The sequence below is a fragment of the Triplophysa rosa genome, linkage group LG6 (genome assembly GCF_024868665.1).
Source record: "Triplophysa rosa linkage group LG6, Trosa_1v2, whole genome shotgun sequence".
Lineage (NCBI taxonomy): Eukaryota > Metazoa > Chordata > Actinopteri > Cypriniformes > Nemacheilidae > Triplophysa > Triplophysa rosa.
This window is the reverse complement of record NC_079895.1, coordinates 7,538,254-7,564,853: the sequence shown is the minus strand read 5'-3', so window position 1 is coordinate 7,564,853 and position 26,600 is coordinate 7,538,254. Positions and strand designations below refer to the sequence as shown.

Genomic DNA, 26,600 nt, shown 5'->3' with positions numbered 1-26,600 from the left:
CAGTAACCTTTGAAAGGCTGTATGTGATTATTTTGGTTGTGGTTGGCTTGACTGTGTGTACTGTCATCTAAGTGATAGCATGAACACTGATTTCTTGGTACTGTCGATACAAAAGACTTTTTCATTGATGTATTGCTTAAATTTCCATGCAATTATGTATATCAACGAAAAGAAGTAGAATGAATAGTCAAATGGGACACTGACCCAGCTGGGCGTATTTTTACGTGCTAATGCCTATTCACATTAAATCTGAATTTATAGCTTGTTTTAGTGTGTTTTAACAATTAATTCCTTGAAATGTTTCATGTAGTCTGAATTATTGAGGCTTTTTCTATTCAGTTTTATTGTGAAGCTTTGTAATTATAGCGTTCTTAATGAAAATGCTAATTGATGCGAGGAAATTAAAAGCTATCCATGTTCATCCTGCCTTTAATCGCTGTGTCAAATTGCAGCTTTATTTCTTAGTTGTAAAAAGGATATGAAATGTTATGTCTATAATGCATGCAGATGTTCTGCTGTATCCAGTTATTCTAATAGCAGATATGCAGGAAGTCATGAGCTAATTGAATAAACTCATTAGGAATCATAGCTAAAGGACGTGTCTGTCAGTGAACTCTTCCATGAGTAGCAAGATGCTGTAAAATGGATTTTAATTATGAACGGATTGAGTGAGTTAGGCATCTAACCTTGTTAACTGTCTTAAAAACACATACAATCCTGGAGCTTTTTATAGCTTAGGGTGGAGAAAAGTGGAAATGAAAAAATCTAACAAAAAAAAGCAAAACCTGACAAATGTCCTTGCACATTTATGTGCCTAAGGTGTCAACATGGAGTAAACTCCACCGGGAGCAGGGTTCAGTGTGAAGTCTAATGTGATTTTTGAATGAATAAAAGGATTATGAACACCATTACGTAATCCAGATTTGAGAAGGGGCTGATTTATGATGCTGTACATCTAGTTCCTTATTCTTTACTTATATTTTTGATCTGGCCGTACCTTGTGCTTAATCCTTTTGAGCAGCGATTCCCAAGAAGAAATAAATGTGCCGCCAGCAGTGTTGGGTAAGTTACTCTCAAAAAGTAATTAATTACTAGTTACTAATTACATATTCAATAGTGTAATTAAATTACTGTACAAATTACTCTCTCCAAAAAGTATTTAGTAACTTATTACTAATTACTTTCTATATCCTATATCAACCTTGATTAGTTAAGTGATTCAAGGATAGGCATGAAAGGGCTCTTTTAATTCTTGATAAAGTAGTATTATTAACTGACCAAAGTATTACAAATGTGAGAATTATACATTAAAGCGCGGATTTTAAGGTTAGACTTTGAATTCTGATGTCAATTCCACTATTACACACACATATATTACACAAAGTATTTAGTTTAATTACATCAAAAGTAACTAATTAAATTACAGAAAAAATAAGAGCAATCCCTTACTTTACTTTTTCAAGGGAAAAGTAATAAAATTACAGTAACTAATTACTTAGTAACTAGTTACACCCAACACTGGCCGCCAGGGTATCCAAGCAGTTTAGGGAGTGTTTAATAAAGATTTAGATTTGTCTTCGTTACAGTAAATAAAACAAATCAAAATGCAATGATATTGTAATAATTCCCATGTTTCAGAATATACAGCATGTTGGACAGTATTGATTCTTTTATTTATAGCTGACTTCAATAACAAAGTTAATGCAAAATGATATCCATGAATAAAGTTTAAAAAATATTTTTGAGCATTATATAAATGGCATTAAATAAAAACAAATAGCAGTAGAGAGATAGTGGAAAACACTCTGCGGAATCAAGTAGTTTTCATCGAGAACTCAGTTACCAAGCCAACGATTTCTGTGGCTGAACAGCAGTGTATTTTATAACATGATGTCAGTGTACACTGTCTGCCATGAAGTGAACTTAAAAAGAAGCAGCCTTGTTGCTGTGTCAGGTATAGAGACATTCTGCCAGACATTTCATTGCAAGCACAATAAAGTGAAAATCTCAGCTCATCAGTAAAATGCTGTTCAGGTGGATATTGCGTGTGGGATATAAAAAGATGTCATTGTTAAAACCACAAAACCACATCGTCCAACCACAAAAAATGGCTTTAAAGGTTTGCTCACTTAGGATGTTTGGATTATTGCGCTCACCTTTTTCTGATATTTACTTTTTAGGGGCTGGGAGTGTTGTCGCTTTTTCGAGCATGATTGAAACTTCTCTTATAAAAATTAACCATGGTTTGACTGTATGGAAACCATATTTTCTTTCCAGTAAATTAACCACAAATTTACTATGGTCTCACTATAGTAACCCTAGTTTAACCATTATAATTATAGTTAAACTGTGGTAATACAAACAGTAATCAATCCATCATAAATCATGGTTACTTCACTTTTACTATAATAAAACCATAGTTCATTTTACGTAAGGGCTGTGTTGCTTGCCTTTGTGTATTTGTGAAGTTCCTGTTTTATAGCTTTTTAACTTAACATAGGTTTGATCAAATGTGGCAAAAAAGGATAGATCTACACGGCATTATTAGTTCTAGCACATCTCTCCTGACAAGCAAACACCATTGTTCTTTCAAACACTTTCTTTAGGCATTTATTTTAGTTGCTGTTCTCACCTTTATGACATTGCTTTTACTCCAGTACGAGTGGCCATTATTGAGCTTGCCCTCAACCAACCCACCTACACAGACCCTTATATCACAGAACCTTTGAAGGTCTGTTTCTGCTGTTCACACAGGAGGGGCTATACATCTAGTTTTACCTGTCAGGGAGAAAAAAATGAAACCTCTCTGAGCCTTTTAGGGTGGCAAAGTGAACAACATTATTTGTGCCTGGGATAGCTAAAGTGACAAGACACGTTTAAGGTGACAACACAGGTCACGGGTACCATCAAGAAATCCTCTAGGCCACTATTTGAGATGCACTTAGGAAGCTTTCATGTGTTATATTGCATCTTTTTATTTGGCTTACAGTTGAATCAAACCATTTTGCCCAAATGAACAAGCCAAACAGGCTGAGGTTACCTTAAAAATGTGTTTTATTACATTTGGTCTTCAAACACTTGTAGTTAGCCAGCATCTCTGAGGGGTCCACTCAAAATAGTTAGAAACATTAGTAGAAATGTACTAACCTTTCAAATTAACCCCAAAAAACAATTACTAGGAGATGCTGTGCCAAATTTATGTTGTGTGTGTGGAGAGCTAGACATTTAATGACGAGCGTTGGGGGTTAGGGGTCTTATTTGCAACTCTAATTGCCATAAATATGTTAGTGAGGATCAGCAGTTTAGGGTTCTATAAAATGCTCATGGAGGTTTGGGTCTATAAAGTGTCTGCTTTAGATAATGAGGCTATGATAAGGTGTCAAGGAGGATTTTCCAAACAACTGTCTTTTAATGACGTTCCCATGGCAACCATGCAGTATCATCCCGTTTCCGGAGATGCAAGACATGCATTTGTATTAATATAATGTTAATATAATATTAAAAATGTACTTTTTTGTCAGAAATAAAATCATCATCTCTAATATTTTCAGTATTATAAATGAAAGTTAATAAGCGATCCCAGATGTCACATTTGTCAATAATACAGTATGTGTGAACTTTGAAAGCGAATTCTCAGACAGAATGAGCTTTAAAGAGCGGAGAGGGTAGAAATGGAGCAAAACTGGGACGACTGGAACAAAATGAAAAACATCGTCGAAGCAACTGTGAGCTGAATGAAAGACAAGTCGGTTACTGACACTAGTTGAAAAGGACATATTTCTTTTTCAGAGTACAGCTTTATCCACACGTCTTAAGGGTTTCCCAGGAGATTTTCAAACCTTTTGCTTGGCCCTTAATGAGTACACCATCACTGTACTGCCCGGGCTGTCACCACCACACACAGCTTGAATACTGATGTATTTAAAGACACAAGACGTATCACAGAAACAGAATGATGTCAATTTCAACCCCTGTTGCACAATGATTTACACAATGATATAAAGTCAACCCTGAAACAACAATACAAACTATTTTTATCTTCTTCACTCTTCTATCTTTTCTATTCCTTCTTGAAAAAAATGGATTGTCTAAAAATGTACTGTATATGTTCATAGCTTTGTGCACTGTGTTAGGCTAACTGAGACCACTTGTATAGCACTTATGCACTTTACATCCATTATTGTAAACCATTATTGTAAACTAACAGTACTGTTTGGCATGTTGACAAAATGTTTCTGTGCTCTCCTACTTGTAAGTCGCTTTGGATAAAAGCTTCTGCTAAATGACTAAATGTAAATGTAAATAACATTTTTTTTTTTATTTTGTATTAGCAACCTGTCTAGGCATATTAGGATTATAGAAATACATTATAAAGATATTATTTTTGCACTTTTTATAATCCAAATCTAACGTTTTAGTATTCGGGTGGACATTGTTTATAATAAATTTTATGGACGCGGAAAACATTCTATCAAAATTATTTTCAGTTTTCTGAATTTACTATTTATAGGTATGTGTTTAGGTAAAGCGACCATTTTTGTTTCAATCTTTGAACTACTAACAATATTTCTCCCAAATTTCAAATAAAAATTATTATTTCTATTTGCATTTATTATGAAAACTAGAGAAACAGGTCAAAATAACAGAAAAGATGTTACTGTAAAAAGTCAAATACTGTAAAGAAAACAAATTCATATTCATTTTTAAGCAATACCACAGTTATATTTGTATGTATTTAGGAAAAAAATGTATGTGATAACCTTGGTTTTCATGTGTCTTGTCATGCTGTCAGTCTTTCACATTGCTTTTGGATGACTGTTGTCAGTCCTGAGGTTTGATTTTGTTGAAATTCAACAGACGCTGGACTGGAATGACCACAAAATCTAGAAATGCTGATGAAATGAAAATTTGTAGTGGTCTCTTTTTTCTGTGGCTGTATATGTGTATAATATAACTTATCAGTTAATACTGTAAAAAAGTAAAATCAAACATTAATGAGCATGCTTTGATGTGACATAATTGATTTATAATTCATAAAGAGCAGAGCTTTGTTTTGGACTGTGTTGTATTGTTATAATCCCTTTTGGCATTATTGTCTAACAATTAAAATAATTATTGGCCAGGCTAAGATCATGAACTAATATTTCAAAGCCCTTTATTTCCCTCTTTATCTTTTAACAAAGCTCTGAATCCCTGTTGCTTATCCTATCGTTTTGTTGTACATGTCTGTTTAGGATTCTACTTTGTACCCTTACATGCTCTAATTGTGATGTCCTAATACTATCCATTATTACCATGCACAGTGCTGCTAACAACCCTGTTAACTGGCTGCAATGTTTAAGGTCACATGACAAGTAATGAGGCTGGCCACTGAGATGCACTGCAATTAGGTATCATTACTGGTTATTGCAAATAACCATTTTCCAATTCATAACCTTCTCTTTTTTATTTTGCTTTATTATTTTTCTAAGATGACTGACAGAGTGTTTCCACAGCCTCATTATCTGCTTGCCTCGGGTTTGTGGATGCATTCAAATCTTTTGAAAACTTGAGAAAGAGCTGTCCTGAGATATTTGGACTCAAGTTAGTTTTGTCTTACCTCGGGCTGTTGAAGATAATTTGAAATTGGCTGTTGTGCGAGTGTTCATGGTGTGTGAAAATCAAAAGCTAGCAGGATCAATACCGGGCCCCGAGGTTCAAGATTGTGTGAAATCAATTCAGCCAATTGCCATTCAGCATGACGGAGGCTTTATGACCCTTAACCCCTGCCTGCTTTTTGCATGCACCGTTTTGATGTGTCATCCTTGTGCATATGACTGCCTCATCCTAATGGAGACTTTCATATGGCTTTATTCCTGTAGTTGATGCGGGGGCAAACTTTACTGCTCTCCAGAGGTCTGCCACTGAAGATGCTTTGACACTTTCTACTGCTGTACCTGAAGAAGTATATAGCGTTAATTGATCGGATCATTTGCTGGATCGGATGTGCTATATACTTCCTCTGTTCCCACAATTTTATGGCTTTTAAAATGTGGTGATCGACTCGCATGATAGATTTAAATGGAGCGTTCAGGCACGCCCCATTTTCACATATCCTGCTTTTCCAGCTGTTTATTAGCGTCTAAGTGGACCCTCATAACAGTAGTTAATATTGATTTTGGTCAGACACGTTCATTGGCTCATTGTCAATATAAATACTTTGGTAAGAAACGTTCATTGGCTCATTGTCAATATAAATACTTATGTGTTTGTGTTTCTGTGTAGGTCCTCTTTTTTTTTCAAATCTGACCCCAGGCCTTAAAAAACATTTAGATATTTTTGTTTAAAAGGTTTTAACCTGTTATCAATAGTTGTAAATGTTTATTATAATATCTAATGGTAACATTAGTAAATGCATTAGCTAACATGAACCTACAATAAACAATAGCACTTATGAAGCTTATTAATTTCATCAGTTACATTTAAAATCAAACCTTAGAACTGTTAACATTACTTTTAATGCACCATAAACTAACATGAATAATTGTATTGACATTAACTAACATTAACAAAGATTAATAAATGCTGAAAAACTGCTAAATTGGTATGTCATGTTTATTAATGTTAACAACCGTATTGTAAAGGTTTCAATAACACTAGTCTCTTTTTGTCTGTTTCAGGATTACATAGCCTAGATATTTGACTTGTATTTTCATTTGTCTGCAGGATTGTTTTCTTTAGCTCAAAGCATTTCTGTGAGACCCTTAAAAGCTTTTTCAGTTTCTTACAAATACAACCCAAGCAGTATTGCTTTGGGCTCAAGGGGGAGAAAACTTCTCCCATTCAGCCTTGTTTAATGATTCTTTAGTTCATTCATCATTTCCTTATCTTATTGAGCTTCCAGACCCGCGGCGATGATTGTACTGTACCAGCCCAGCCCTTGCTTGGGAATCAAGCGCTTTCATAATTCACAAGCGATGTGCTTTTTGTAGTTTAGCTAATCATGTATGGATTTAATAGTGACTGAGTCCTCTCTAGTTTTTATATTGTGTTTTAAAAGGTGGGGAAAGTATTAGTTTAAATACATGCCAATAGATAAAGCGGTTCTGTTAATTGTCACCACGGTAAAAGCGGACAGCTCTAAACCCTCTGGAGAACGGCAGGGTCTGTTGGTAATTGCAGTACCCTGGGCTTATGCAAATCAGGTGAGCCACTTTTTCTCCATTAGGAGTGTGAATCCAAATAATGACATACATATGTAAAGATGCCAATCGACGCCAATGGAATTGAATGGGAGTTGAAGTTTTAACCTTCTGCACCGGCCCAGGGGATATATGCTACACCTGAGAGAAAGAGAGAACAAACAGCAGTTAAATGCAGTAATTTGTGACCACCCACATTATACGGCATGCGTTTCAAATGATCTCAGAGCGACACTTTATGAGATTTGCCCATTCAGCCATACTTACAGCCCACGTACGTATATTACGTACATATTATCTTTACCGAAACATAATTTTTTTGCCACGGTTTCAGAAATGTTAGCAGCGCGATATTGGTATGCTAACTTTTACATTACATCTGACATGCGGTTCACGGATTTTAGTGTAATGAAACTAATCAGATATAGCCTACTGGAGAAGATTTCATGCTGTGTCAACCCGCTGATTTCATTGACGGATATACTGGAAAGCTGCAAAATCAAAAGAGTTTGGGCATCTTAATCACAGTTCCCTCTGCTAATTTCCACACAGCGGGAAATTTCCACACTGGAAATAACGCTTGAGAGTTTTTCAGTGAATTAAAAGGGTTTTTAAAGCAAGTGTTGCACTTATGTCTCTAGCAGAAACATATGACAGCCACTTTTCACAAACGTGTTTCTTTAATTCAAGCTGTTTTGAAAGATTCCTGTATTTAATTTACTCACCAGTAACATTTGTCTTAAAAGTAACTGCAATAATAAATACTTTTCAAAAGCTGCAATAAAGAGATATTTCACCCACAAATAGGGTTGGGAATCGAAAATCAATTCCAATTTGGAATCGGAATCGAAAGGCTAGGAATCGGATCGGAATCGAAAAATTTTTTTTAATTCCTCTTATCAATTGCTGTGTGCATATTTTCAGAAAAGTACATGCGTTGCATGATCTGCTGATATCTCAATAAAAGCCCTTATGAAAATTATCGATATTTTTTACTAGAGTAAGCATAGTTTAGCTATAGAATTTGCATTAAAGCACAGGAATCACAAATTAACCATAGTTGCATTATAGTAACTGCAGTTTAACCATGATGTAGTTCAACTATGATAATACAAATTGTAATAAATCAGAAAAGGTGTGTTTCTATGTGTAAATATACACAAAACGGTGCTCATAAATATATATATATATTTTGCAAACAAGTCAATAAGCAGGCTAAATGACCATACAGGTTGATATCTAAATGTTTTACTTCAACTGTGGAATCGAAACTGGGAATCTATAAGAATCGAAATCGATAAGCAGAATCAGAATTGGAATCGGAATCGATAAAATTGAAACGATTCCAAACCCTACCCACAAATGGAAATCATGTCATCTTTTACTCATCCTCTTGTAATTACAAACCTGTATGACTTTCTTTTGTGGAACAATGGAAGTCAGTGGGCGCCAATGTTGTTTGGTTAGCAAAATTCTTCAAAATATCACTGCTGTCCTTTTGAAACCTTGTATCTCCATATTTTGTGATTTTAATTTTTTATAAATCTTTATTAGTCACCTTTTATGTTTGTCACTGGGTTTAGCAAATATCTAACCAATAAATAGTAATAAAAAGTGCTTGTAAACTTTGACTACACAGTATGCAATCATTGAAAAAGTACGGTGTTTTTTAACCATTTCCTGAAAAACAGCAAATTTGGACATACAAGGTTTCAGAAGGACAGCGAGAGTGGTTTTTTTAGTTTCTGCAAAATATCATTGAAGCCGATTGACTTCCATTGTATTGACACAAAATCACATTTCTTAAAATATCTTCTATTGTTTATATCTTCTAAATAACTTGTAGATTTTACTTAATAAAATCTTCGTAACAATTTGCTATTATTCAAGTACAACTTACTAACCAGAATTAAGTAAATTCTACTTATTAAATTAAATTACAATATCAAGTAAATGTTACTTAAAGTAAACAAAAAAATTACACTGAACAAAAACATGTGTCTAACTCAAACTTCACGGATCACTTACTTTCATATTGAAATACACTATTTTTTAACAAGATAGATTGTCAAGTAAGAAGAGACTGGTGGTCGCTGTACTGGAATTAGCACAGTTACTGCTCAATAAGTGAAATTACACAGTTCATGACTAATAACGTGCCTTCCTCAGCCTAGGCACAAGCACAGCTCTTCTGAACAACGGTTACAACTTAAAAAACCCAAACTTAAAAATAATACCAAAACTCTCCTAAATCTCAAAGATAAATCAACAAAAAACACGAACAATCTTTATTTTTACCGAAAAACACTTCAAATCACAGTTAATCTTGAAAATGTATCTCCTAATGCAGTCAGATACAAAGCATGCTGGGAACTACAGATCAACAAATTATTTATGTAGTCTCAACACAAAGTAAACTTAATTAGACCAATATAAATGGGTTTAACATAATAAAATTTAGTTGGATTTACTTAATAATTTGTTCAATTAAAATTACTCAAAGAAAATAATTAAAATCTTAACAACCAAAATTAGTAGATTTTATTCCCAAGAATTTTACGTTATTTTAACTCTTTTTTTTTGTTAAAAACAGGAACATAATGTATATTTTAATTATTTATTTTCCTAAAATCTACTAAGGTACATAATCCTTTTTTTCAGTGCAGGTTTTGAGGGACATCAATAAATGACAGAATTTTTATTTTGGGGTGAACTATACCTTTAAATTAAATGTCCTTCTTTAGTTTTTCAAGGGAAAAGTAAATTAATTTCTTAAGTCCATTATGCTCAACACTGTTGTGAAGTGTTTGTTATCACTTCTTCCATAGTTCAGCAATAATGAAACTGAGAAAGCAGAATTATTCACAGAATGTTAGGAAGATATGTGGTTTAGGAAGCCTTGACTGGTGGTTCACCTCAAGCAGCGACTGAGATCCTGTCTGCTTCATTGCCCATTATCGTCTCTGATTGATAATCATGACATAGGGAGGGATATAAAAGCTTAAATCATTCTCCACAGTGATAAGAACTTCCGCTATTGAATTGACCTTGAGTGAAGGCTGAAGATTATGCATATTTGCTTTGTTTCATATATATATATATATATATATATATATTTGCTTTGATTTCATATACATTTGAATTTATATGAACTCTTTTGACATCATCCCTGCAGCATTGTGCGTATGTAAAGAAAATCAGATTGTGCCTTTATCTCGCGTCAAGCAACACCACGTAAGGAAAAGCATCTTTCGAGAACAGTACGTTTAAAATCATGAATAATTCATTGTTTACAAGGTAGATTATACAGAATTGGCGGCGACTCGAGCGATGGGTGTTAAAAACCTGACTGTGTTCCCTTTTTGATAATTTGTTGACATGCTCCCGCTGTTGTTTGGAAAATAAAAATGACCCCAATGGAAAGTGAAGGTCAGGCACGGCTTAATGAAGGCCCTGTTGTCCTTCCTCATTGATTTCTCTGCTAGCTTTGCTACGCACAGTCCGGCTCGGAGTTGCCATGGTAAAGGTCTTTTGGCAGGGGATGTGTTTCCTGGATGGAGTGCTTGTGGAATTTGTAAATGTGTGGCACCTTCAAACATCATTATCCACCCCAACCCCCAAACTCAGCTGGCTCTCCTCACGACAGCAGTACCATCGTCTCTGCGTGTCCTGGTTTATGTGTATTTTGGTGGCTAGGCAGATCAATATGGATGAAAATTGAAGGAGAACAAACAGTTCTAGCACTGACATTCACCGACGTTTTATGGGTGAATCCTGGTGCCAAATGACATTCCGAAGACATTTTTATTTTAGGTGTCAGGTGATATTAATGTTAATCACGGTTTTCTGATCAAAATTGAGGCAGCTGACATTTAGATCAAAATACCATGTTGTATATGTCAAGGTGAGAATTAAACAGTTCACCGGCCATCTTGGATTTTATCGCTCAAAAACAGGATCACATAATGCTTGCGTGTGTGTTAGAAGCAGGGTTTAGCATGCTGTCCTTCTGAAACCTCATAGTTCCATGTTAATGATTTTATTTTTTGCCATAAATCATTATTATTAGTGACCTTTTATGTTTGTCACTGGGTTTTGCAAATATCTCATTATTAAAACGTAGTAAAAGGTGCTTGTCAACTTTGAGAACACAGTGTTTAATCATTTTAAAAAGTTTGTCTTTTTCTCTTACCTGAAAAACAGTGAATTTGGAGATCCGAGGTTTCGGAAGAACAGCGACGCAAAGAATCCTGTTCAGATCTTTGATGCAAACATTAAACATCGCCTTTACATTAATTCTGTATCTATAGCTAGAACTAAAATTAGATGCGTCATAACAACATTTCCTTTGAAAGTCACGTTCAGTAGAATGATTTGACATACATTGACTTAACTTTGATTAATTTTTGGTACAGTATGTTTTGACAGAATAAATGGATGATTTCATGTTGTTTGCATGATCCTTCACCCCGTCAACTTGGTTTTAATTGACAGTGATTCCCAGACTCTTGAGTTGCTTATGTTGGAAGTTAAGATCAGAAGGCATGTCTACTGGCTGATGTCAAGGTTGGGTAACGTTATTGCATAACGGTGAACAGTTGGAAAGAAAATGAGTCTCGGGACTGAAGCGGGTTTTACAGCTGTTGAGGATCCAGTTTAGGTTTCAAATTGGATGAGAGACTGCTTAGCGATTCATTTTTGAGAGCTACATTGGAGCATCATCGATTCAGGCTCATTAATAAGAGATCACTATAGCATATGAGCCAATGCAAACGCTTTCTTTGCTCCTCAACCATCCCTTTGGCATCGTTTGAGTGTTGTTGCGCTTCCATTTTTCTTTTTGCATCAAACAACACCATGAAGCAGTCAAAGATTAATCGTGCTTCCTCTGTGGTGTATGAGCCCACCGTAACGCGACTGTTTTCCCCGACAGATTGATCAGGCAAGATTGGCACAACAGTCTGTCCAGACTTTTGAAGGCCACCGCCATTGTTCGCCGGCTCCCTGTCACTGTTTTGCGTTTAGAAAGCTGGCGCAATTACAAAGGCTGTGGAGCTTTAATGAGCCAAGGTCCTGTGCTCGTCAAGGTGGCGGCGTGTGTCAGAAATGATACTCATAATAGCGTGGCGGTCCAGGCTCCACTGAACATTTCCTACTGTTATGCTAATGGGATACCGCTACCTGACCAAAGAGTTGGGGCCATTTTCCAGCGACGTTATTTTTATCTACCTTCCTTATGTCGCTTTGAAATTATCTCAGAATGGTTGAAACATTTAGCGGTTCATTGTAGTGTTCCCGTCTTTCATATGTAAATTCTGTTTTTGCTTCAAAAACAAATGATGCAAGATTTCATTCCTTGACAGGCTTGTTCAGTTTTTCCTCTTTTGGGGGATTTTAAGAAACGCCTGTGCCTGAATCTATTGAAACCGTGAGCCATGGAAACATCAAACACTCGAGGCCTCTCGAGGAAAGAGGGAAGGTAAAATGGCATCAGTGGTCAGTCCCATGATTCAAATTGGACTATGTTCTAAAGGGCACCTCAACATGAAAGCAGGTACACATCAGTAGACAAAGGTGGCTTCTGGATTCTGAAGTTGTGTCTTTTATGGTTTTTGCTGCTTGCGAGAGAAATTGTCCCGAGGTAAGAGGAGCGTGCTTTAAATGGAAACCAATTCAGTTTCAGACTGGACTTTGGAGAGCTTCTTCCTGAGAGACATGGATGTCTGGCTGAAAACCTTCTCTCAGTTGATGCATGTGTGCATGTGTTTTTTTAAGCTGTCAGTCAACATTCTGCAAAATATAAAGCAGTTGTAGACTAGGACTAAAGTTTGCCTGGAAATCCATTTCAATAACCAATCATCAGAAAATATAGACATGTCTTTTAGAGCTACCACAACAATCAAATTGCCGTCACTATTCATCGAGGGCAGCAGAATTGCTGTTGTTTTTTGCTAGTAAGAATGGAGGACAGAGGGCGGCCATCATCATATTCTCTGTAATTGCTTTTTGACTGATGTGCAGCTGCCATTGAATTGAATCAAGCCAGATTACCAGCAGAGCTTCAGAGCCACCGTGGCTCTAAAGAAAGTGTATCAATTGAAGGAGAACCTGGCCCTCGAACAATTTGCCAGATCTATTCTTTCCCATGCAAGTAATCTCAAGTCATGCTGGAGAGAAATGTAGTGCCGCGTCTTATTGTGAAATGTGCAATTACATTTTGGGGGTTTTAAAAATTATCTGGGATAAAAAACTTTTGTGTTGAATGTCTGTGTCACTGCATTTCATCAGAAAATGATAGTGTGTATAAAGCCATATCTGTTCTCAGTTTAAAAACACACACGTATGGAACCTTTTAAATGTGATTATTAATTAGTGTTACGATTATATTACATTATGTGTAAGATATTATTCGCTATATTCATTTAATGTAACTTTTTGGCAAACTTATTGATAATAAAGTAGTTTGAATATGGATATATTGTATTGTGATGTCTTCGCATTTGTTAAAGGCATAGTCCACCCAAAAATAAGAACTGTGTCATTTACTCACCCTTTTTGTCATTTCAAACCTGTATGACTTTCTTTCCTTTGCAGAACACAAAAGAAGAAAGTTTGAAGAATGTTTAAGTAACCGAACAACCGCAGTACCCATTCACTTCTAATGTTTGTACACAAAACCAATGCGAGTCAAAGGGTACCCTTGTTGTTAAGTTACCAACTATAAAATATCTTTTTTGTGTTCTGCAGAAGTCAAACAGCTTTGAAATTACAAAAGGGCGACTAAATGATAACAGAATTTTCATTTTACAGATGACCTATCCCTTTAATATTGGGCTTTTTGAAACTACTAGATTTTTTAACACTGCATCAGTTCTGTTAACACTCCTAACAGCTTAATGTACCAATCCGACATTTTGGAAAAAAGACATATCCCACTATGTTTACATCATCAAGACAGGGATTTTGATTGAGAAGTATAGAGCTGTCAGACAGCACTCTTGTAAAATGATTCAGTAGATAAATTTTTCTACAGTATTGGAAGTACCATTACATTTTTTTTGTATCGACGTGGTGCCAAAGTGCCGTTCTTTTGACATCCCTGCTATCAAAGCACAAAATGATAGATTGTCCATACAAGTGAAGGCCTAATTTTGAGCTTTCTGGCTTGAAAGAAATCCAGTAGAAAGGTTGTGAAAGACAGAAAAAGAGAGACAGGGATCCGTACGAATTTGTCTGACATTTATAATTCTGTCCCTTGATGGTGCATTTGCTCAGTGAGGGCAGTACAGTATGTACAGCACGTGAGTTTTGTGGCACAGCGATGGCAAAGAGCAGTGGTGCAGGGAATTATCACCTGCGTTCCATCGAAAAACATTTTCACTTCTGCCTGGACTACAGTGGAAGCTGTAATTGGAATGGAAACATTGTGGAACGGTTAACATCTTTGTGTGTGTGCTTGTGTATTCTGTTTACCCGGTGGTTTGGGGTTTTGAGAATTCAAAAGTGAAGAGTGTGCCACAGTTTTGAATGATACATGAATGGTTTTGTCAGCTGGCTGATCGCTGACGAATGGTTGCATACTAGTAAATATTGTTTGACATTTTTACAAGGCCTCGGTACGTATGAGACTGTAAAGGGAAAAAATAGGAAATAGGAAAAAATGAATTTCAAGTACCATTCTGACGATGGAATAAAATTGCACTAAGGATTTTTCATGCCTAGCTGATCATTAAATCTATTAGTCATTACTTTCTTATCATAATAATCATTTCCTGACATGCATTTCATGTATTTACTAACCAATCGTTCAGTTTATTTAACCAAGCAATCATATAGTCTAGATATTAAATTATGTTGCACATCATTCATTTCATGGACCATCTCTGTACCCCCTTCCCTTTCTCATCAGAATCCATTTTATGTGATGTTGGAGAGTTTCTGTGTGGTGACCAGTTGACCTGTGTGTCCGAGAGCTGGCTTTGTGATGGAGAACCAGACTGTCCAGATGGTTCCGACGAAGTGCTGTACAAATGTAAGTAACCCATTTACTAAAAACATCATTACGTCTCTTCATTTCTCTCCACGCATCGGTCTTCTGAAACATTTGCATCACCATGCGCTTGATCGATGAATGATTGCGTTCAGCGCCTTCTTTAATTCTACGTTCCACTTGATATGCAAAGTGAGAGGAATGATAGCTAGGCGTTTTAGGGAAATGAGAGTCCTCCCATTTTAGCACGTTATTGTATTCATAAGAGGATGGATCAGTTTATGCTAAAACTGTGTGTCCAATTGCTGTGTGTTGATGCAGGATTTTTCTAGAAGAGCACAATTTATTATACAGTGGGTCAACTATTCTCGCAAGCGGTGTTCTATTATCATTTAGATTAATCACATTCACTCCGTTTTATTATAATGCCTCAGAATGGACTTGGTGCATATTTATCATGGGAATTTGGAGAAGCTCATATCCGTGGATTACGTATCGATAGGAAATGCATTTCAATCAGTTTTACACAACAAAATGTGCAGCGGAATGTAATTTGTTTGCAGCACAGCGCTGACTCGAATCCTATGAGTGTGCTAACAACACTCCACTGTCATGAGTAATATTAATCATGGAGTTTGACATACAGTACTCTCTAAGGTAGCTGTGTTTACAGTATTGGATCACGTATAAATGCCTGCTCGGAAATTTGTGGCATGTAATTTCCATGGCATTGGTGTCAACAATTGGAATGTCAATTTCGATCAGGACCCTCTATTCTGGTGTTGCTTGAGCTGAGTGGTTGGTGCTTGGGCTGGACAAGATATTGAAATCTTTCAATGGCTTACTATAGTTGGCTTAACCTGGGATAGAACAAAGCACCCTCAAAGCTCGAACAAATGTGACCCAGTCTGTGAAACACAGCTAAAGTTTTTTTTTTGTGATTTACAGTTTTCTACATAAAATCATGTAAAGATAATAAAAAGAACATTGTGTGAAAATATAACCTTGATATCTTTAATATTGACTGAGTAAAGCCACATTGAACAATGAAATCATAGTGAACTAAATGTTTGAAATCAAACTCTGATGCTTGTTATCTCAGAATTACATTTTGAAACTTTGGTATGGTTTTCATAGACTGGGTCACAGATGTTTGGATCAGGCTTTCACGATATCATGTTTTCTTACTACACGGCTATCATGGACATAATCATTTACGGTTACAATATTATTGCAAGGCTTATTTTTTACTTTTCTTTTGTGTTTTGCTTTTTGGTGTAGGAAGGCAGAGAGAGAGAGTTTGTATCCGTAGTGGCTCTAAAGGTATAACTTAAACAGGTGCAAAATGATTCATTATATTTTATAGTTTATTCATATGTGTAGTATTAACACAGTATCGATAATTGTGGTTTTTAATATCCCGTTTATTGACAATACCAGTATATTGTGACACCCCTACTTTAGATACACCTTAAAGGGATAGTTCACCCAAAATTAAAAATTCTGTCATCATTTACTGTATGACATGTGTATACAGTGTATGACTGTATAAACCTGTATGACTTTCTTTTTTCTGAAGAACACACAAAAAAAGATATTTTTAAGAAAGTTGGTAACCGAACAGTGCCAGCATCCATTCACATCTATTGTATGGACACAAAACCAATTCAAGTTCATGCGTGCAGGTTAACAACATTTAAAAAATATCTTCTTTTGTGTTCTGCAGAAGACATGAAGTCACACAGGTTTGAAATGACAAGAGGGTGAGTAAATGATGACATCATTTTCATTTTTGGGTGAACTATCCCTTGACTTAGAAACTCTTGTATATAAACAAGAGTCATTGGTTGATACTCAGAACCATTTTTAAATTAATCATAATTGTGAAACATCTTATTACTTCAAAATTGATAAACAATTTAATTGGTCGTACATCTCTAACCAATGTATCTCTCACAATGGGACTGTTTATATAATAACATGTCACTTCTAATATTTCTCAAATTAGGTTTAGCTTCATAATATTTTAAACGACATTCTATTCAGTCTCATGTAACTGAATCTAATGACATACAGAAGCTCTAACCGCTCTGCTCTATTTATCTCCACAACTGTTTTTAAAGTTGAACTCTTCACCGTCTTTGTTTCATAAAAACATGCACCTGGAGTGTTTAAAATATTGGCGCACAGATAATAAAAGACATTATGTCCTTGTTTTTGTGTCATTGTCGTAGCTGTTCTATTTTCTACCAGACTAGGGATGTCAACTGTACCGGTGCTTTAGTACCGAGTTGATGAAATATGCATATTTCCGGTGTTGATTCTGCCACCACAGAGAAATGTAATCACCACATTCACAGGGCCTCCAGGGAAGGGCAGCTGCACGGTTTCAGTGCCACACGGCCAGCGGGAACCTGGATAAGCTACCCGTCCAGCTTCCCTCTGGGACCAGCCTGTGACACTTTAGGTTATCAGGGGAGCTGGGAGACAGCCCACTTCCCTGTAATGAAGAGAAACGTCTTGCGATGGCAGTCTCGGAACTCTCCAAACTGATACAGGTAGTGCTACAGTGGGCTTTGATAAAGAGAAAAAGGTTCTTACTAGTGTTGTTGGAAAGTGTAGTGTTTAACCCCTTATGGAAGTGAATATTTTTTGTTTCACATAATTTTTTTCTTGCATTCAAGGTTTTTCTAAAAGCTTCTTATGCTCATTGTTACACATTTAACCCTAATTTACCCCTTTTTTGGTTATTTTAAAGGTCCAGTGTGTGATTTTTTTTGGAGAAACTATTGACAGAAATGCCTTCTGAATTGAAATGTCTTCAGAGGTGTATAAAGACCTTACATAATGAAGCGTTATGTTTTTAATTACCTTAGAATGAGCTATTTCTACATACACCGCAGGTCCCCTTGCATGTAATTCGCCATGTTGTTTCTACAGTAGCCCTAAATGGACAAACTACTCTACAGAGCACGTTTCGTAAATATGTTATCTTCTTCAGCAAAGAAGCAAAAATGTGAAAACATGTTTGTCCTGTGCGAGTGGCCGTAGTGCTTCGAAAGGGAGGGACAAGGGGTGGAGTGAGCCGTTGGTTGCAATTCACAACCTCACCACTAGATGCCGCTAAAATCTCCACATTGCTCCTTTGATGATTAAAGGGATAGTTCACCCAAAAATGAAAATTCTGTTGTCATTTATTCACTGCTCATGTCATTCCAAACCTGTATGACTTTCTTCTGCAGAACATAAAAGAAGATATTTTGTCGCTCGCTGGTAACTAAACAACATTGGGCCCCATTGACTTCCATTGTATAGACACATAACCACAAGACAAGAGATATCAACAACATGAGGTGAATAAATTATGCCAATTTTTATTATTTGGTGAACTTTTAATGTGTGGACAATTTGATTAAACAATGTAAACAAATTAAAAAGGTGAAGTTACAGTAGGTAAGTAGTTTGCATCCCGCATATTCTGTTATATTGCTTGTAAGAGACCTTGTGCTTATGAATAAGGTGACCATGCATCCAGAATCTTCCTCTTCACTGAAGAGAATTCACTTGGCTCATTTAGGAACAGATTTTTAATAAACGATATGGCTCTTTTCATCACTACTCATTCAGTTTCATACGCTCCCTGCTTTTGTCTTCGGAGTGCTGTGTTCTTTATCGGGAAACACAAAGACATGCTTCAGTGACAAATTGCTCTAGTCTTTTTTTCCCCTTGAAGTTTGAATTGGATAGAGTGTGAGAGAGATTGATTTTTTTTGTTCTGGGCAAAACTCACAACCTCAATAAGAAGATGCAGGCAGTGAGGCACAAGGCGAGTTCATGATGTTCTTGTTTTGGAAGATGAGATGACTGTTTTCTGTAGACAGTTGTTGAGTTAATTGTACGGTAGTGGCCTTGAGTTTCATCTTCATTCAACTGGTTAAAATTTTACTTTAGGAGTAATAAGCATTGAAATGAGTCAGAAATCTTTAAAAAAAGTACTATTCTCTTTAGAAATACAGAACCTGGGTTACCCATGTGTTGCATCATTGTCTGTGTAGACATGGTAATTATTTTATGTTGTGGATGTAGTTGAATTATCTTGAATATAAGATTCAATTCAGTAATCAAATTAACCAGTTAACAAAGTGAATTAGTTTCTGTCAGTATTTTTGTTGATGTGATTAACTTCTCATTGAAGCAAAGTAATTCGATTAAATTGTTGCCAAATCTTTATCAACAACAATGGCATTTTATGGGACTTTCTGCTGTGATAGTTCACCCCAAAATGAAAATTATGTGATCATTTACTCACCCTCTTGTCATTTCAAACCTTTATGACTTTCTTTCTTCCACAGAACACAAAATATATTGAAGAAAGTTGGTAACCGAACAGCACTGGCCCCTATTCACTTCTATTGTATGGACACAAAACCAATGCAAGTGAATGAGGGCCAGTTAACAACATTATTCAAAATATCTTTGTTTGTTTTCGGCAAAAGAAAGTAAGTCAGTTTCAGTTCGGTTCGAAATGACAAGAGGGTGAGTAACCTTCTTGTGTAAACAATGAAATAGGAGGTAAAGTAGCAACAACTATATTCTCCTGCTGTGCAAATGTGGCTTCAGATATGGAGTGCAGTAGCCTAATGTTAAAATTGTTGTAACTACAATATACAGTAGTAATGGAGAATGTATTTACGGGCTAAATAGCATGTAACACAAAATAAATATGTACCGGGTTTTTTTACTATTAGGAGGCAGCCTGATAAAAATAACTTGTTGTTGCTTTTCATCTAGGATGCATGGAAATACTTATGGATTTTATAAACCCTCGGCTCAGGACAGTTTCCTCTTGCCATTCTCATGCTAAAATAAAAGTAAATGTGTCTATTCCCTAGGAGATCTGGCACCTGCAGAATGGAGATTTGAGAGGTAATGTAGCATAGCATCTTGTTATTCAGCTGAGGGACAGGCATTTTGTATTATGCAATATTGACCTCAATGTTGGGCTTCAATCACAGGGTGAAAGGTTAGAAAAGAGGCAACATTTTGAAGCCCATCAGGTGACATTTTATTATTTTTTGGTCCCTCACATGGGCATATATGTTTTGAGGAGGCAAGTGTTGGTTAAAACATGAGTTAACACCTTTACCATTCCACATGTTTTGGGGTCATGTTCCCTTTGAGCTATTTGTGGTGATTTCTGTTCTAGGGCTTAGGTATTTATATGTGTGAGAGTGTGCATTCAAGCACATATATGTAAGTCATAACTTCAGATATCCAGAGGGGTTTGGCATGTGAGCAGGGAGCTTTGGAGATGATCCTTTTAATTTAGTGGGATCCTCTGAGCTGTGAGAGCCAAGCTGATTCACTTCCTGTGGATGATGCCATCTGTTTGAGGGCAGCCAAAAAAAGTCTAAACAAAGGCAAAGCATTTTCACCGTCTGCATGGAGAATTGAAGTGCAGCTTTCATAAGGTTGAGTATGGAGTAGTAGTCACCTTTATTTTGTAGATAACAGTGTATGACTGTGTATTAGCAAAGATAATAGATATTAACAGGGCAGTGATATTTTTATGAATGGGAGAAAAACGACAAAGTAACAAAGTAAGACCCACCCTACAGTCAAAAGAACCAATCATCATTCGATGAAGACTGACTTACTTTGGTGAGGTTCTTTTTTAAGCTTAATTTGAGCTTTAGAAACAAGTTATAGTGCAGTTGGTGTCAGGTTTTATTGTTGGTTGAAAATATATATTAAATTGTGAGAAATCTTTGTCGCCCCATATAAGGAGACAGGACTATAGTCTTGGATCACAGAAATAGCTGCCCAGAGGCGTTTCAAACATGGCCGCCAAATGCTCCAACTTCCCTAAAGGGACTTTGGTAATAGCTCTTATTACACTGCTCGTTGGAATGCTTGATTCTGATTGGCCAGTCGCGACATTTGTAGGTTCGTTATTCCCAGTTAACAACTGCTCAAAACTAATAACACACGGTTACCCGGATGCAGCAAATCATTTTGATATGTTTTTTTGACAAATTAAATATAAATATGTCTATTAATAAAGTAAATCACATTATATTTACAAATGATTAAACCAAATTGCCTTTTCGTGACATTTGAAAGTAAGCGGCTTTTCCTCGCCGAAGGTCTGCATTCTGTAAAAATTAGCTAATCAAATATTTCAAATTCACATTTCATGTCCAGTTTTTTTCTCATGTGGCAAGTAGCCATTTAATAAGCCGGATAATGTACAAGCAGCAGGTTGTTATTGCAAAATAAGCCCCTTCAGTGTGATATAAGATCACACCTGATCACACTGTCGGGGCTTATTTCTGCGATAACAACCGGCTGCCTGTACATTATCCCTTATATAAAATGTTAGTTTGGTCATTTGGGCAGTATACTTTTTCATGCCCTCCTCCTATATGTGACCCTGGATCACAAAACCAGTCTTAAGTAGCACGGGAACGTTTTTAGTAAAAGACAAAAATGCATTGTGTGGGTCAAAATTATCGATTNACAGGACTATAGTCTTGGATCACAGAAATAGCTGCCCAGAGGCGTTTCAAACATGGCCGCCAAATGCACCAACTTCCCTAAAGGGACTTTGGTAATGGCTCTTATTACACTGCTTGTTGGAATGCTTGATTCTGATTGGCCAGTCGCAACATTTGTAGGTTCGTTATTCCCAGTTAACAACCGCTCAAAACTAATAACACACGGTAACCCGGATGCAGCAAATCATTTTGATAGGTTTTTTTGACAAATTAAATATAAATATGTCTTTTAATAAAGTAAATTACATTATATTTACAATTGATTAAACCAATTTGCCTTTTCGTGACATTTGAAAGTAAACAGCTTTTTTTTTAAAAGGTCTGCATTCTGTAAAAATTATCTAATCAAATATTTCAAATTCACATTTCATGTCCAGTTTTTTTCTCATGTGGCAAGTAGCCGTTAATAAGCCGGATAATGTACAAGCAGCAGGTTGTTATTGCAAAATAAGCCCCTTCAGTGTGATACAAGACCCTCCGCTTCGCGTCGGGTCCTGATCACACTGTCGGGGATTATTTCTGCGATAACAACCGGCTGCCTGTACATTATCCCTTATATAAAATGTTAGTTTGGTCATTCCTGCTGGGCAGTATACATTTTCATGCCCTCCTCATATGTCGTTTTTTAAATATGTAAATCAGTTTTAACAATAGTTTGTGTTTAGGTGTGATGAGCTAACCTCTAAAATAAAAATTGAAATAAACCCATGAAGAAATATTGCTTGTATTGCTTCTATTAATCTTCTTCTGTAATCCAAAATCTTGTTATCGTTTTAATAGGGATACCTTTTAATTGTTAATTGGTCATTTCTGTTTGTCTTTTGTATAATTCCTGTAACTAAAAAAAGTCATTTTACTTTATCCTACTATATGGAGGTTTTTATTAAAAATTATCAAAATTAACTTAGTTACCTCCCAATCTTTCAATGGTTAACTTTAGCTGTTTTATTTTGATGAGGTTACTATAGTAATTTGCTTGGATTTTTGTAAATCAAATTCATTTTATTTATCAAATTATTAAAGTTTTTCCTTTTATTAATACATTTATTTGATTATATTGTTTATTTACTCATATCTACAATATATTTAATGCATCGTTTATAAAAAAAAAGCTTGGTCTCCACAGTATGTATTTTTAGACTTTGTGTTTTTTGGCAGATATTGTGCTGCCGTTATCCAGCTCCCATAGTTTAGTTTAAGATTCTAGTTTTCTTGACACATCTTTCAGTTTTCAGTCTTCTGCCAGTTCCTCAGTCTTTCACTCCTCTTCTCTTTTTGTTTGGGACAAAATCACTAGCTTGTCACCAGAATGCCTCTGAAAAGAGCATATTTCAACACCTTGACAGCCTTGCTGTCGCGATACCTCTGGATGACATCAAACTACTAAAGCCTACATTAGCCCCCCGCTGTTGTCGGAGAGAGCTCTGTTGGTGTACGCTAAGCTTAGAGGAGGGAAAGCAAACAGGCGGTTTTTATTCAGTGGAGAACATGTCTACTGTGTGTCATAATAGAATAAAAGCCTTCACCTTAAAATCACTGATGAAGCTCCAGCTCTTTTGAAAAGAATAACCTTTGTCTACGTATTACATTTTGACAGTTTAAAACACTTTGAAAGGGATTTCCTCACTGGAACAAACAAGATTATGTAGGAAATAAGTCTAGACGTATTATTAGATGCTGCAATCAATCGTCTTTTGTAATGTCTTGTTCATTCCTTACACAATATTGTGTTCCTACAGATATTGTATGTGCAGTTTATATTGTTTTCTAGCTATTTGTTAATCATATACAGCTACGGAAAAAAACTATTCAAATTTTTCATTTAATCAGTATTTCTAGATGTATTGTGGTCATTTCAGTCTGCTGAATTTCAACTAAATCAAACCTTGGGAGTGACATGAAGTCATCCAACAGCAATGTGAAAGACTGACATCATGACAAGACACATGATAACTGTGATAAAAATCCAGGTCATCACATAAGAAATAATTTTGGAACTTTTCCTAAATAAACGTGCAAATATTACTGTTGTATTGCTTAAAAGTGAATATGAACTTGTTTTCTTTGCAGTATTTGAGGTCTGAAAAATACAGAGCAGCTTTTTTGTTATTTTGAACGGTTTCTCCAATTTTCGTTTTCTGCAAATAAATGCAAATAGAAACTATATTTTTATTTGAATTTTGGGAGAAATATTGTTAGCGGTCATTTTACCTCAACACAATACCTATAAATAGTAAATTCAGGAAAAAAATAATAATTTTGAAATGGTCTCTTAATTTGTTCCACGACTGTATTTATTGAACTATACAGAATAATGCAATTTGCAAATATATAGAGAACAAGTTTCCCCAACAGTCCCCCGTCACTATTGGTCGGATGAATCTCCTTTAAACTCATGTTATTGGTTGAGCCAGTGTTGCTTTGCCAGGCTGATTGGTATTCTAAATGAAGCAGAACTGTGTTTTGATAGTTCCACCGTGTGTACACTTTTCCAAAAGATCAACCCTCCAAAGGCTTGCTTAAAGTTTCTCTGAATATTACACAGGGAGAGGAGAAACTTTTTTAACATTGAAATAATGACACCACCTTTAAGATGGTAGGAAATGAAAGACAAGACATTTTGTATTCAGTGAATGTCACCATAAAAATTATAATTTTGCATTCAGGCAGGGTGTCCACAATCCCTTGAAGGCTAGTGGGCAAAACTGCATGCTGAAAAGGAAAAAGGTATTTTATTTGGAGGGGAAAATGATCAAATTCACATCTAAACATTACAGCTTCTATGTGGATCTCTCTACAACCCCTCTTAACCTGGCCTCTTTAGATACATCTTTTAAACATCTTTTGTGTACACAATTTTGAATGCAGTCACACAAAGTAGCTATAATGTAGCTTTGTACATTAATACATACAGTAGTATATACATTTTAAAAACATGCAATACATTTACTTTTATACCTTTTATCAAACAAATAATATTTAGATGTTTGTTTGCACTGGAGCTAGTATGAGTCTTAAGTCGATTTCCAAACATCGCTGTGTTTGTATTTATTCTTATGCTAGTAGAATATCTCTCCAGAAATTCAAAATGCGGCCTTGCAGAGAAATGTAAATGTGATTCTGATACGCAGCTAAAGATATATTGTCACGTTTGTTTGGACCATTTGGATTATTTTTTATTTGTGAAAAATACATTAACGTTATAGTACACCCAAAAATTTAAATTCTGACATCATTTACTCACCCTCTTGTCACTTCAAACCTGTATGACTTTTTTCTTCTTCAGAACACAAGAGAAGATATATTGTAGAACGTTGGTAACCAAACAACGGCGGTACCCATTCACTTCTATTGTATGGACACAAAATATCTTCTTTTGTGTCCTGCATATGAAAGAAAGTCATACAGAATTGAAATGACAAGAGGGTGAGTCAATTTTGGGTGAACTATGTGTTTAAAATGATTTAAATGTTGTTTTAAACTTTAATCAAATAAACGCTTAGCCCATCAAAACCACGCGTACCATGGTTAGAAAACTACTATCGTATCAGTCCATCTCTTTACTGTGTGCGCAGCTCAGTACTGCATTCTGCAATTTTATTGAGTTGAAACCGAGCCAGGGGTTATGCTTTGCTCAAGAGTACAGTACATTTATCCTCATAGTAATGGGCTGGCAGACTTGAAAACAATGCAGTAAAATATGTCCTCCGCAAATAATTGTTTGCAAAGAAGTTGTATTTTGGCTGTGGTACTCCAAAGAAGCTGCATTATTTATATGAATGACATTAATACTGAGGTGCTTCTTCTTGGAAAGGAGCCCACACAGATGATCTACATAACAACAGACATCAAAAGATCAGCCTATATAAATTCAGTCTGCTTCGCCGTGGAGCCAAACACAAAGCCTTCTGAATGCATCGGCGCTTTCCGAGGGACTAAATAGCTGTGTTTAAAAATGCATGGCAGTGCGAATGTGCCGATTCTCCTGCAGGGGCCGGGGTGTGATGTATGGACACTTTATTGAACAGTGAGTGGTTTTGAATGTGATGTATTAACAGGCGGCGCTTTGGAAGGCATAGCCCGACGGTGGATGTGATGGCTCCATTTCATAGGATGTTGATTACATTGCTCTGTGATGATGAATTAGTTTAATTAAATCCAGCCAATGATTTACTGAGGATACATGCCAATACAAGCTAAGAAACAATGGGCTCGGTGTATGTTACTGCCCTGTGGACTTTTTTATTGAAGTTTTTCTTCTTAAAGGAATGAGGGGTATGTGTGATGTAGTGGTTGAAGGTCCAGTGTATAAAATTTAGCGGCATCTAGTGGTGAGGTTGCAAATTGCAACCAATGGCTTACTCCACCCCTTTTGAAGCACTACTGTGGCTGACACAGGACTTAGATGTCATCATGTTTTTCGCTTCTTTGCTGAAGGAGATAACGTATTTACGAAACACGCTCTGTAGACTATTAAATAATCGGAAATGTGCATTTAGAAAGCAAATGTGGTCAGTTTTGATTGAATGTTAACTGCTTGAAATTGGACATATAAACTAAACAAACAGTACAATGACATATTGTTTAGTCAGCCCGCCAGTATGGCATCTGCATAAATAGAAAATCACATCTAAACAAATATCTCAACCGTGAGTTTATAATTGGCCAGAGCCAAAAAATCATCATCATTCAAAAGCCTTAATAAGACCGTCAACTGTGCCATTAAAAATCATCTGCATCCATCTAAAATTACTGCTTAGTGTTTTAAATGCAATAAAGAGAAGTATTTTCATTAGTGCTCCGCATAGCAGTAAGAGCATAGGAGGGACTTGTGCATACATGGCCTTAGGTAGAGATTACATATCCAGACAG

General features: G+C 36.0%; 1 protein-coding gene across 5 annotated transcripts in view; it reads left to right on the top strand.

Annotated features, from left to right (window-relative positions):
- Positions 1 to 26,600, top strand: part of lrp1bb (low density lipoprotein receptor-related protein 1Bb) — a 248,639-nt gene that overhangs the window by 49,451 nt on the left and 172,588 nt on the right. For 4 of the 5 annotated variants that reach the window (XM_057335506.1, XM_057335505.1, XM_057335504.1 and 1 more), the window contains exon 2: positions 15,091 to 15,213. The exons of the other annotated variant lie outside the window; for it this stretch is intronic. In XM_057335506.1, the coding sequence (XP_057191489.1) occupies positions 15,091 to 15,213 (123 nt within the window). The remainder of the gene's footprint in view (positions 1 to 15,090; positions 15,214 to 26,600) is intronic. 5 annotated transcript variants of the gene reach the window in all.